Here is a 15,223-nt window from a genome sequence, read left to right as displayed (position 1 = left end):
ATTTGTCACTTATAGTGTAACCATAGAGTTCTAGATAATTTTTGCCATTAAACAATATAATCATGTGACTAACCTCGGGTCCGGGTAGTCCTGTGGGTACCCGGGTCCTACGCAGTACTAGTCCCAGCCCAATTGACAATGTTATTTTTTAGAAGGGAGTGAGTGAGTTGTTCCCCACAGATGTAGCAGGGCAAGGCAGATAAACGTGATGGCCGAACAATCGCACCCCATACCGGGAGAGATATGACAATCTGTATTGGGTGAAAAGGTACAGGTAATCGACATGAGGATTGTGAGAATATTTCAGGAAATATCTACCTGCGCCCCTCGTGGTTTATTCTCCCTGCAGTGTTTAATTGTACGACAAACAACGCCCAGTTGTCGTTTTTTCTAAAATAACAGTGCAGTGGAGAATAATGGGCAAAATGGATCAGCAGTATAATTGATATTGATGCTCCTGAGAAAAGTTTTGATGCATCTTTGATGTATCCATAAACATTTTCATGATCATAAGAAACAGCAGTCTTGAAGTGTCGGAACGTCCTCTGTGATGAGGTGTAGGGACGTCTCTGTCTTGAAGTGTAGGGACGTCCTCTGTCTTGAGGTGTAGGGATGTCCTCTCTCTTGAAGTGTAGGTCCTCTGTCTTGAGGTGTAGGGACGTCCTCTGTCTTGAAGTGTAGGGATCTCCTCTGTCTTGAAGTGTAGGGACGTCCTCTGTCTTGAAGTGTAGGGACGTCCTCTGTGATGAGGTGTAGGGACGTCTCTGTCTTGAAGTGTAGGGACGTCCTCTGTCTTGAAGTGTAGGGATGTCCTCTGTCTTGAGGTGTAGGGACGTCCTCTGTCGTGAAGTATAGGGACTTCCTCTGTCTTCAAGTGTAGGGATCTCCTCTGTCTTGAGGTGTAGGGACATCCTCCGTCTTGAAGTATAGGGACGTCCTCTGTCTTGAGGTGTAGGGATCTCCTCTGTCTTGAAATGTAGGGATCTCCTGTCTTGAAGTGTAGGGATCTCCTCTGTCTTGAAGTGTAGGGACGTCCTCTGTCTTGAAGTGTAGGGACGTCCTCTGTCTTGAAGTGTAGGGACTTCCTCTGTGATGAGGTGTAGGGACGTCCTCTGTGATGAGGTGTAGGGACATCCTCTGTCTTGAAGTGTAGGGATCTCCTCTGTCTTGAAGTGTAGGGATCTCCTCTGTCTTGAAATGTAGGGACGTCCTCTTTCTTGAAGTGTAGGGACGTCCTCTGTGATGAGGTGTAGGGACGTCCTCTGTCTTGAAGTGTAGGGACATCCTCTGTCTTGAGGTGTAGGGACGTCCTCTGTCTTGAAGTGTAGGGATCTCCTTTGTCTTGAAGTGTAGGGACGTCCTCTGTCTTGAAGTGTAGGGACATCCTCTGTTTTGAAGTGTAGGGATCTCCTCTGTCTTGAAGTGTAGGGACGTCCTCTGTCTTGAAGTGTAGGGACGTCCTCTGTCTTGAAGTGTAGGGATCTCCTCTGTCTTGAAGTATAGGGACGTCCTCTGTCTTGAAGTGTAGGGATGTTCTCTGTCATGAGGTGTAGTGGTAGAGATCCGTCTGGAGAGAGGAAGGTCCGGGGTTCGATCCCTTGCAGCATCATACCAAAAGAATGTTAAAAGATGGTACGTGGCGCTCGGCATTAAGGGGCTGCTAATACAAGGACAGGTCATCTCACAGTTAGTATACTGTGTCTGAGTGGGGTATTCATGTTAAACTGCATCATGGTATCTCACTGGGCTAGCACTATAAAATTAGTCCGGACAAGTACAAGCAGATATACACACACACGTACATGCACATCGCTATATAAGTACAATAATCTTGGACGCGACGTTAAACCTCATTTCACCTCACCTGAAGGCAAGCGTACACGGAGTTTTCAAGTGCTTCGATAGTTTGTTACACCTTTAGGATTGGAAAGAACTATTAATGGATGGAATCACCAGAATTTAAGATGCTACTGTCAACTACACTGACAGGGCCTCCTATGTATCTGGTGTGTTCTGGCAATGATGTATTGGAGGTTGGGAACTTGCAAGGATCATAAAAACAATAGATATCATTGTAATGATACACAAAACACAACATCTTTACATCAGAAGTACTCCCACCCTCCCCCCATCTTCCCGCGGCAAAGGTGGGAACTGACTTTTGAACTGGACTTTTATTAAGTCAGTTAACACCTTTGCCGCAGGAAGATGCCCACCTCCCATTCATTCACCGAAATGGTAAACGTCTTAGACCTGCATCACTTCAAGCCACGATATAACTGGAATACTGTTAAAAGCGGCGTTAACCCCAACTCACTCACTCACTTCCCCATTCATCTGTCTCTTGTTGCTTTACTTTTGGGAAAGAATTTAGGATTTTCCCACCTAATGAAGCTGAAGAGCTACATGCTCATTGGTGGTACTAATGTGGTGACAACTAGTTGTGTGTAGTGGACAGTGAAGAAGACTTAAGATTAGTTGTAGTGTGATTGCAGCCAAAATACAGGAACTTGGCAATGATGCGATAGAGTTAGCATGTTTAGAATTATTACCAATGATAATTATTGCCCCTATGATCATGGTTTCGTATCCCAGTTCGCCCTGATTATGTTTCTAAATTTGTTAGCACCATACCCGTGCTCATGGGTTTCACCCACAAGGTAAATGTCTGAGACCAGCATCACTTTCCTCCCACATTACGTTGCCATGACCAACATGCAGCGTTACAGACTGGCACTAGTCCTGTAGCCCTTGACAAACTGCCCAGTACTTCTGGTATCATAAGGACTAGTAGAAATTTGCTCTTTTTAAGGGATTTGCTATATGTTATAATGATGACCAGTGGATGAAAACTGTCAGTTTCTACCACTGATATGACTCCAATACTGTTCAAAGCAGTGTTAAACCCAACTGGGTCACTCACACAATACCTTGACTGATAGGCTGTCTACACAAGACATTGCTGAGGGCTTAACATAACGTACATGTGACGTAAACATACTTCTCAGGTATCGGGAATCATTATACAGTACACACTATTACAAATGGAGCAATTAGTACCCTAAACATGTTGTTTGTGTACAGATTTATGACTGCACACAATTCCCTGGCTAATGTGTTCTCACTTTGGGAAACACAATTGATTTGGATATCAAACTGAAAAATAAAACATATATTGTATTCGTTATGATCAATAATGATTGCTTTGTGAAGTCAGGACCATTATGACAGAGTAGTAATATTCTGTGAACTACACTGCATCTATAGGAGTGCTCTGTGTCACTCTGTAATTCTAACATCTGACATCTATAGGAGTGCTCTGTGGCCCTCTGTAGTTCTAACATCTGACATCTATAGGAGTGCTCTGTGGCACTCTGTAATTCTAACATCTGACATCTATAGGAGTGCTCTGTGGCACACTGTAGTTCTAACATCTGACATCTATAGGAGTGCTCTGTGGCCCTCTGTAGTTCTAACATCTGACATCTATAGGAGTGCTCTGTGGTACTCTGTAGTTCTAACATCTGACATCTATAGGAGTGCTCTGTGGCACTCTGTAGTTCTAACATCTGACATCTATAGGAGTGTTCTGTGGCCCTCTGTAGTTCTAACATCTGACATCTATAGGAGTGCTCTGTGGCACTCTGTAGTTCTAACATCTGACATCTATAGGAGTGTTCTGTGGCACACCTTAGTTCTAACATCTGACATCTATAGGAGTGCTTTGTGGCACACCTTAGTTCTAACATCTGACATCTATAGGAGTGCTTTGTGGCACACATTATTTACATTTCTTTCCCTTTATTCTCTTATTCAAACAGAAAGTGTTAAATCTTACATCCAGTACGGACTCTCCTATAACCCGGTATATTCATCTTTCATGTATTTTGAAGCACCTCCATACACAAGTACAGTTTTGCCAGTTGTTAAATGTCAATCAGCACCATTTGTGGAACTATTTTACTGCAGGTTTCCATTAAGTATATAAATAATGTTGAACATTACGAGATATTATTACGCGGATGAAGGTTACGTTGTCACATTGTTGTTAAAGTGAATCCACTGTTGGCGTTACTGTTGATGTTGAATAGGATTAGAATCAATACTCCAGGTGATGCTGATGAGAGAAGGTGTCGTCTCTATAGTGTAGGGGTTGGTCATGAATGGGTTTTAGGTGGAGACGAGCAACGCTTATACATGGATTATATACTTGATTAGTATTTGTCAGGGCAGGGGCGGTCGGGTAGCACAGTGGTTAAAGCGTTCGCTCGTCATGCCGAAGACCTGGGTTCGATTCCCGACATGAGTATAATGTGTGAAGCCCATGTTATGGTTTCCCTGCTGTGATATTGCTGGGATATTGCTAAAAGCGGCATAAAACTTCACTCACTCACTCACTCACTCACTCACTCACTCACTCACTCACTCACTCATTTTCATTATTGAATTATGTCATGGCATGGCATAATGTCTCTAAAATTTTAATCATGGAATTCTGTTTGGGGCATGACAAGGAATTATGTCAGGACAAACAAAATGCTGTCGTGGCTGTGACGTTAAATATCATCCATGCTTTATCTGTGCCAGCAAACAGAAGTAGATATATTCAACCTCCTCATGTCACAGCCCAGTGGGTAAAGGCATCTGTTATCACGGCTGAGCCTTGTTCCACACGGCTCTCGTATCCCCATACTTAACATGGATGTATAAAGTGGCCAGGCAATCCGGACACTCATGGCACTTGGCACTCTCAACACTCTCAACCCTCTCGGCACCCTGGGCACTTGCAACCCTCTCGGCACCCTGGGCGCTCGCAACCCTCTCGGCAGGCACTCGCAACACTCTAGAGCTCTCACAACACACTGAGCACTCCATGCACTCTGGACGGTTTGGGCACTGAATCATCCTATTTGTGGGAGTCATAGTAACCAACTAACATTTGGCCATTTCACACCATGTGTTGTCTTGTGTGTCCTGGTACTGAGAGCACACCTGTCCCCATGACAGCTCCAGGCAGGGTTGTGAGGGATGGGTGTTGTGGGTGGGGCCAGTGATTGATTGAGTCCTGACAAGACGCGGACACATGTACAAATCCATTTGACATAGGAGACGCTCCTGGAAGTCCTTCGTAAATTCTTCAGATTCCATCTTACATTGTTGCCAGGTCGTGTAGTGTACTGTGGCTGTCACTACTGCCGCCGTTGTGTTTCACAATATACTTACGTAGCATGAAGCACCTACTGCGACACCTGCCGCATGTGTACAGCCTTAGAATGTTTGGTGTCACAAGTCCTCATAGCCTGTAGTCGTGCGTGAACAAGACAAAAATGTTTACATTTTTTGTCAGTTTTATTCAGTTCGAATCTGTTACGAGGTTGGAGCATTGAGAACTGCTTCAGAATTATTTAGTCCTCAAATGCTACTGGTCAATGGGGGCTACCTGCATTGGATTTTGATTGTCTTCAGCTCAGTTTAGCAATCTCGGGTGAGCAGAGATTACACGATGCAGATCTGTCAGATGCATTTCATCTTAAAATAAGTTGTTTCAAAATGTATCTTGACAAAACGTAACGAACCGTATCTAACGAGTTGTAAGACAAATGGTATCTAACACGAGGTGTAAGATAATGGTATCTGACAGGCACAAGTGCAATGATCTGTTTCTTACACACAATAAAATCAAACCATTTTTAGCATTGAATCGATGCATAGTTTGTCTATCCTCACGATTAATGCATAACACAATGACCATGTGTGACGTCGTCCGGCTTACGGCTTATCACTCAGACTTAACCCTCTCCATAATGTTTCAGTCATCGGGAATAACAAGCTGATGAAAGTTAATTTATTAAACACTCTAACACCATAACTTTTTGCCACAGTTGTTGGTGAATTCAAGCACGTGAAACAGCAATAAATTACAGTCAGGAAATTAGTTTGTCATGATCTGATCTTTAGTTGTCGTCATGCTGTAGCCAATCACGGAAGTGTTGTGTCCTTGTGTGACAGTTCTGATTGACATTAACTGTCCCTCATACCTGGCATGAGAAGCACCAGATGAGGCGTCTGAATGATCGGTTGTCAGCTGAATTGTTGCTCAGGTGGAGGTGTTTGTTTGTTTGTTGTTTAACGCCGCACTCAGCAATATTCCAGCTATATGACAGCGGTCTGTAGATAATCGAATCTGGACCAGACAGTCCAGTGATTGACATCATGAGCATTGATCCTTGTAATTGGGATCGATGACATGCATGAACAAAGTCTCAGCGAGCTTGACCTCCCAATCCCGTTAGTCGCCTCTTACGACAAACGTAGTCGCCTTTTACGGCAAGCATGGTTTTAAAGCCTCGAAGAAAAAAAGCCATCCATATTTCAATACTTCAAAGTTGCAGTGTTGACCTTTAACTCGAAGGTGTCTATGAAAAGGGAGATGTGGTTGCCTGCACTCTCCCTCGGGATCCGTCACAACATAAGTCTTATCAGAGTAAATGTTGGTCTAAAAAACAACTATCCTAGTCTTTGATCTTTCTTCCTAATTAGTAACCAGCAATAATAGAAACTGGATTACTATGATTGACACTCAATTATCATTATCAGTCTGTCAATATGTTTGTACATGTACGCTTCTTGAAATATACACCGGGACCTTGTGTTGTCGCTGTCAGGGCCATGCTAATAATACCGTCGATATCACGGTGGATATGGATTGACCACAAGGCTTTTAGTCAGGAATAATTCCACAAGAGAACATGAAGCTTCGTAAGTGTTTGTTCATGTGTAGGTAATTGTTTTTGCAAAAGAGAACGATATCGGATTTCAGTTTGATGCAGAGTTTTACATGACGCAGAAATGTATAGAATGGATGCAGCAAAATAGTACATTACATATAAGGGTTACACAATACTAGTCATTGTAGCCAATTCTAGACAAGAAATATATAGGTTCTCTAGTGAACGTTATCACCAAGTCTTACAGTACAAGGGGGCGGTCGGGTAGCCTAGTGGTTAAAGCGTTCGCTCGTCACGCCGAAGATACGGGTTCGATTCCCGACATGGGTACAATGTGTGAAGCCCATTTCCGATGTCCCCCGCCGTGATATTGCTGGAATATTGCTAAAAGCGGCGTAAAACCAAACTCACTCACTCACTCACTCTTACAGTACAGTACACCACACCATTTCATTGTTTTACGGACCGTCATATTTGCTGTAAGGACCTTGAAATTAATTATTGGGGGTCCCTTGAACCCCTAGAAAACGCTGCCAATGATTTATGTTTTCTCTGTTGATGGAGAAGTGAAGAATTGCGTTTATGGTTAGGTCTGTTGGGAAATGTATCATTCCATTTAAAGCTACGTCCTTACTATAAATTACATAATAGTGATTACGTTTAAGATATATTTTATGTTTTCTGTATTTGTGAGGCCTACGTTGCTGTGAGAAGAAAATAATCATGTAACTACATAATGTATCTTGATGTACCGGTACATCAGGCTCTTATAGAGTTAATGAAGTCAGAGAATTTTTAAATTATTCATGATATAAGCTTGCATTATTACTGTGTTAGAAATATAAGAAATTGTGATAATTGTCTCTTTGAGAATTAAGTATTGTAATTTGTTCCTGCAGATAAACTTTTGTATCATTGTTTATCATCCAAAACTGGTTCCCGCAGGAGATATCACTAGGGTGAGATCAAGCATTTATCATCCAAAAGTGGCTCCCGCAGGAGATATCACTAGGGTGAGATCAAGCGATATCTACATTGTAGATATTGCTGCTATGAAATTGCATCATGATGCTTTGTAGATCATTGTGATGTCATTGGTTACCATGAAGTCACAATGAAATGACATCACTAATGGCTCTGCTACTGAAGCTGTTATCAGTACTTTTTACACTTAAGACACTGCTTATTACTGTCTGCAAACTGAAAAAGTTGGAAGAATGATGTTGGATGATGAATATATCAAAAGACATTCGGGTGAGATTCTCTGTATGTTGGCCCGGTGACATTACACGGAATCTGTTTAGTTGGAAAAATGACATCCCTCCCTCTCGGGGATCAAATTGTACGGACATGGGTACAATAAGTTTTTGGATTTGATACCTATTTTTGTCAACTATCGTTGAGACTCATATCAATTGGTCTTGTTGCTATAGTAACACTCCCGTGTGTGAGCTATGCTGTTGTGGGTTGCTAATCATTGATTGCAGGATAGGTAGCATGTGGTCTGTGCACAGACCACTAATCAGGAATGGATGCAAGGCGACAGGTGGATGCTTTTGTCCAACTATATGCCGGACGAAATATCTGAAACAACATTATCAACAGTTTTGTGTTTTAAACATTATGTTCCTTCAACTCAGAAAACGGACATAATATATCTTGCTGGCATACATGCAATCTAAAAACAGATTCTTAAAGACATTGTGTTTTTTCAGTGCCTCTTGCTAGTTTACTTTGTCCGTTCCCACTAACATATAAATAACTTCAAGTTGGCATTGTAGTGTATGTTCTGAAAAGGGTAAAATGCTGCATGAGATTCATTACCCAGGGCTGAGGGTTTTAAATCTCATAAAAACCAAGGGCAAGTGACTTATCAACCAAAAAAAGAAATTTGAAACATTTGACTACATTTGTATGTTTCAAACATACTTTGCATTAACCTTAGGAAACAGACGTAAACATCTCTTGCTGGCGTACAGGTACTTGAAAAAGAGATTCTTATAAGCATTGTGAATTAATTAACTCACTCACTGGGCTAATCATTGGAAATATTTGAGAACTTTTGTCATTTCATTTTACGTCATTTCATAACATTGTGTTCAAATGCAAAAACATTTTCCAGGGATAGACATTCACAAGTCATAGTATCAATGGAAGTTGTATTAATAATGTTAGAGGGGTATTATGACATCACTGTTTATGAGATTTAACCCCATTGGAAAACAATAGGATGATGTCACTGGAGGCTTACCAGTACAAGTAAATAGGGATACGGGACACGAGACACACACGGGACACAGGACACACACGGGACACAGGACACACACAGGACACAAGACACACACTGGACACAGGACACACACGGGACACAGGACACACATGGGACACAGGACACACACAGGACACAAGACACACACGGGACACAGGACACACATGGGACACAAGACACACACAGGACACAAGACACACAAGGGACACAGGACACACAAGGGACACAGGACACACACGGGACACAAGACACACAGGGAACACAAGACACACAGGGGACACAAGACACACACGGGACACAGGACACACACGGGACACTTGACACACGGGACACGGGACACAAGACATACACGGGACACAAGACACACACGGGACACTTGACACACACGGGACACAGGACACACACGGGACACAAGACATACACAGGACACAAGACATACACGGGACACAAGACACACACGGGACACAAGACACACACGGGACACAAGACACACACGGGACACACATGGGACACAAGACACACGGGACACAAGACACACACGGGACACAAGACACACACGGGACACAAGACACACATGGGACACAAAACACACACGGGACACAGGACACACACGGGACACAGGACACACATGGGACACAGGACACACACGGGACACAAGACACACACGGGACACAAGACACACATGGGACACAAGACACACGGGACACAGGACATATACGGGACACAGGACACACATGGGACACAGGACACACATGGGACACAAGACACACACGGGACACAAGACACACATGGGACACAAGACACACGGGACACAGGACATACACGGGACACAGGACACACATGGGACACATGACACACATGGGACACAAGACACACATGGGACACAAGACACACACGGGACACAAGACACACATGGGACACAAGACACACAGGACACACACGGGACACAGGACACACACGGGACACAGGACACACATGGGACACAGGACACACACGGGACACAGGACATAAGACACACACGGGACACAGGACACACACGGGACACAGGACACACATGGGACACAGGACACACATGGGACACAGGACACACACGGGACACAGGACACACATGGGACACAAGACACACATGGGACACAAGACACACACAGGACACACACGGGACACAGGACACACACGGGACACAGGACACACATGGGACACAGGACACACACGGAACACAAGACACACACGGGACACAGGACACACATGGGACACAGGACACACACGGGACACAAGACACACACGGGACACAGGACACACATGGGACACAGGACACACACGGGACACAGGACACACACGGGACACAAGACACACAGGGAACACAGGACACACAGGGGACACAAGACACACACGGGACACAGGACACACACGGGACACTTGACACACGGGACACGGGACACAAGACACACATGGGACGCAGGACACACATGGGACACAGGACACACACGGGACACAGGACACACACGGGACACTTGACACACGGGACACAAGACACACACGGGACACAGGACACACATGGGACACAGGACACACACGGGACAAAGGACACACATGGGACACAAGACACACACGGGACACAGGACACACAAGGGACAGAAGACACACATGGGACACAAGACACACACGGGACACAGGACACACATGGGACACAAGACACACACGGGACACAAGACATGGGACACAGGACATACAAGGGACACAGGACACACACGGGACACACACGGAACACAGGACACACATGGGACACGGGACACAGGACATATACAGGACACACATGGGACACAGGACACACACGGGACACACATGGGACACAAGACACACGGGACACAAGACACACACGGGACACAAGACACACACGGGACACAAGACACACATGGGACACAAAACACACACGGGACACAGGACACACACGGGACACAGGACACACATGGGACACAGGACACACACGGGACACAAGACACACACGGGACACAGGACACACATGGGACACAAGACACACAGGACACAGGACACACACGGGACACAAGACACACACTGGACACAAGACACACATGGGACACAGGACACACGGGACACAGGTCACACATGGGACACAGGACACACACGGGACACAAGACACACATATGGACACGGGACACAGGACACACATGGGACATAGGACACATATGGGACACAGGACACACACGGGACACAAGACACACATGGGACACAAGACACACGGGACACAGGACACACACGGGACACAAGACACACATGGGACACTTGACACACACGGGACACAAGACACGGGACACAGGACACAAGAACTTTCTATAGAATATTCCCGGGACAGATGGACTTTCTTTTGAATATTCCTAGCACAGAGGGACTTTCTTTTGAATATTCCTGGTACAGAGAGACTTTCTTTTGAATATTCCTGGCACAGAGAATTCCCTGCTATTAGAGGTTATTCAGTGGAAAGAAGGCCGGCCCCGTAAGAACAATAGGATGACATCACCAAAGGTGACTAGTCATCAGTGTAACGTGAAGTTAGGCAACGTTGGTGGCAGAGAGTAGGTGGATGGGCACAGGTTACATGTACACCAAAATTCTGGGTTTGATTCTGTTGGCCATGATGTGAAGCCCATTCTTGGAGTTTCTGACTGAGGGACAGATTTCAGTTAGCTACAGAATGTTTTCAGTATCTCTTGAGAGAAGACAGACAGTGAGTTTTCAGGACATACATTCAGTAATTAAATGATATTTTCCAACAGTTTCTGAAAAAGGAATTCTGTATAATTTAGTAGTTTACATTTGCAGCATCCTGTTCGCGGACATCTGCGGCTTCACGTCACTCTCGTCTCAGTGCACAGCGCAGGAATTGGTGCAGCTGCTCAATGAACTCTTCGCTCGCTTCGACCGCCTCGCCGCAGACAACCACTGTCTGAGAATCAAGATCCTGGGGGACTGCTACTACTGCGTCAGTGGCCTACAAGAGGCTCGCACTGACCATGCCCACTGCTGTGTCGAGATGGGGCTGGATATGATTGAAGCCATTGCGTAAGGGTTCTGTTATCTTCGTGATATTGGGTTTAAAAATTGAATCATTTAAATCTGAGAGGAAAGATCTGAGAGGCAAGAGGGGGCATTTTCCCGAGTCAAGAGGGGGCATTTTCCCCAGGCAAGAGGAGCCATTTTCCCCAGGCAAGAGGGGCCATTTTCCCCAGGCAAGGGAGGTAACCGACTATAAAAGTCCAGTTTCCAACCTTTCCAAACTAGGCTGGAATTTCAGGGCTCGATCGTAACATGGATCAGATTCCATCTCTCATATCACTTGCATTTGCTCCAAACAAAATGATGGCGCCAAGTGATGACGATTTTATCAATAATCAGATGTATATTGTAATAAAACGAGCTTACTTCACAAAGTGCATCAAATTATGTTAGCAAGTTTCTTAAACACGAAAAGAATTGTAAAATAACTGTCGACGCCCAGTTCAGGACCAGGTAATAGGGTGTCGGGTACCCGGGTAGTTGCAAATTTGGTTTGACTTGTTAGGCCAGCCAAAATGTATCTCAGAAATTCCACACTTGTAAAGTCAATTATTTAATAGGTACTGGTCATTTATTATGGTAGGGAGGGGAGGAGAGGAGAGGTCAGATCGGCCTTAGTTCTGTATGATATTTTGCTCCCCCCACCCCCCCATTTTAATGTAACATTTCATCATGACACCTCCCTGAATCTTACCTGCACCTGCTACCTTAAACATATTATAATTTAACTCAATAAATTACCATCTAATCTTGCCTCAGGAAGATGGGAGGGGGAGAGAAAACCAGACAATTTTACCATACCTTAATGTTTCAGGTAAAGCAGGTGTAGACGATAAATAAACAGTTTCGCTCAGAGCGGTATTTGTTGATAGAATTTTCATTTTTTTTACGGAAAATATTATTCTACAATATTGCAGAGTGTTCTTTTTTTTTTTCCCTTCAGTATACAAAGGTAATTTAATCCTTCATTAGTCCTCTTTTGTGAAGGAACCATGGTAACAAATTAAATTCTTTATCACAGAATTTTGCTGGCATGAATACATTGGATGTCCAAGTTTCTTCTCTGTGTTAAAAGAGAAACATTGTTTGCCTCCAGCTTGGTGCGTGACGTGACCGGCGTGAACGTCAACATGCGCGTGGGGATCCATAGCGGGCGTGTGCACTGTGGGGTGCTGGGATTGAGGAAGTGGCAGTTTGACGTGTGGAGCAATGACGTCACCCTGGCCAACATGATGGAGGCGGGGGGCTTACCGGGGTGAGGAGGGAACATTAACCCTATGTATCTCTGTCTACAGATTAACCCTACGTATCTCTGTCTACAGATTAACCCTACGTATCTCTGTCTTCAGATTGACCCAATGTATCTTTGTCTACAGATTTACCCTACATATCTCTCTCTACGGATTAACCCTACGTATCTCTGTCTTCAGATTGACCCTATATATCTCTGTCCTCAGATTGAACCTACATATCTCTGTCCTCAGATTGAACCTATGTATCTCTGTCTACAGATTAACCCTACGTATCTTCGTCTACAAATTGACCTTACGTATCTCTGTCTACAGATTAACCCTACGTAAATCTGTCTACAGATTAACCCTACGTATCTCTGTCTACAGATTAACCCTACATATCTGTCTACAGATTAACCCTATGTATCTTTTTTACAGATTGACCCTACGTATCTTTGTCTACAGATTAACCCTACATATCTTTGTCTACAGATTAACCCTACGTAACTCTGTCCTCAGATTGACCTTGCGAATCTCTGTCCACAGATTAACCCTACTTATCTCTGTCTACAGATTAACCATACTTATATTTGTCTACATATTATCCCTACCTATCTTTGTCTACAGATTAACCCTACATATCTTTGTCTACAGATTAACCCTACATATCTCTGTCTACAGATTGACCCTACGTATCTCTGTCTACAGATTAACCCTACGTATCTCTGTCTACAGATTAACCCTACATATCTCTGTCTACAGATTAACCCTATGTATCTTTTTTACAGATTGACCCTACGTATCTCTGTCTACAGATTAACCCTACGTATCTCTGTCTACAGATTAACCCTACGTATCTCTGTCTACAGTTACTCATAGAACACGTCCTATCCTGTTCTCTGTGCTTGCTGTAAAAGGATAGGATACAGGGAATAAAAAGTGTTGATAATGTAGTATTGGGAAAACAGATGCACAATTAGGAGATAACATGAAAATCTGCGTTAGAGTGCAACGTTAAACACCAAACAATACAATTAGGAGAAAGCTACTGTGTTTTCTGTTTAAGTGTGTGAAAAATATTTCACTGCAGTCATCATAAGGATGTAACTCACTCACTTACTCTTGTTTGTCAGACGAGTCCACATCACGGAGGACACGCTGCACTCCCTCAACAGTTTCTATGAGGTGGAAGAGGGGCGTGGCGGGGAACGCAACAACTACCTCCTGGACCACGCCATCAAGACATACCTCATCAAGGAGCATCACTCCAGGATACGGGTATGAACACAGGCTCTCTCACTGTCCTTGTTCACCAGTGACGCTGGTGGCCCAGTAGTCTAAGGTGCCACAATATCATGGGTTTAAATCTCAGGCTGCAAGATCGTCACTTGGTTTTGTCTGCACCATGCCTACACTCGTGGGTTTCACTGAGAATTCTGTGGATGCATCACTTCAGACTTATACTCACTCAATAAATTGTTGAACAGTCACCACCCTACTGCATGTGATTCGTCATAATTTAGCCTCGTTTGTAGATCTGTTCAGTGAACATCTTCCTGAGGCAAGGGAAACATGTTCAGTGAAACATTAGCATAACTTTTGAACTTAACATTAGCTTATGTTTGAAATATAAATTCCAGTGATGTTTTCTCTGCAGAAGGTGGCAGCAGCGTCCAGTGGGAACAGCCCGGGGAACTTGTCCAACTCCAATGTCGGCAAAGAGCTGAAGATGATGGGGTATAACGCCAACCCCAATGCTGGCATTCACCATAAGTAGGTCACCATTAAGCTGCCATTAAGTCACTACCACCACCATTAAGTCACTACCACCGCTATTAAGTCACTACCACCGCCAAGTCACCAATAGTGCCATTTAGTAATCAGCTCCCCCATTAAGTCACCAATAGTGCCATTTAGTCACC

The 15,223-nt window shown here is 44.2% G+C and overlaps 1 protein-coding gene across 1 annotated transcript in view; it reads left to right on the top strand.

The window, feature by feature from the left end:
- Nucleotides 1-15,223, top strand: part of LOC139470222 (adenylate cyclase type 5-like) — a 74,326-nt gene that overhangs the window by 41,415 nt on the left and 17,688 nt on the right. Inside the window, exons 5-8 of the mRNA XM_071252540.1 lie at nucleotides 11,836-12,075; nucleotides 13,166-13,324; nucleotides 14,435-14,579; nucleotides 14,959-15,074. Coding sequence (XP_071108641.1) covers nucleotides 11,836-12,075; nucleotides 13,166-13,324; nucleotides 14,435-14,579; nucleotides 14,959-15,074 — 660 coding nt within the window. The remainder of the gene's footprint in view (nucleotides 1-11,835; nucleotides 12,076-13,165; nucleotides 13,325-14,434; nucleotides 14,580-14,958; nucleotides 15,075-15,223) is intronic.

This window comes from Haliotis cracherodii, unplaced genomic scaffold (genome assembly GCF_022045235.1).
Source record: "Haliotis cracherodii isolate W230 unplaced genomic scaffold, xgHalCrac1.p SCAF_20, whole genome shotgun sequence".
NCBI classification, from domain to species: Eukaryota; Metazoa; Mollusca; class Gastropoda; order Lepetellida; family Haliotidae; genus Haliotis; species Haliotis cracherodii.
Note: the sequence above shows the minus strand (reverse complement) of the source record. Positions and strands in the feature narration are given on the sequence as shown.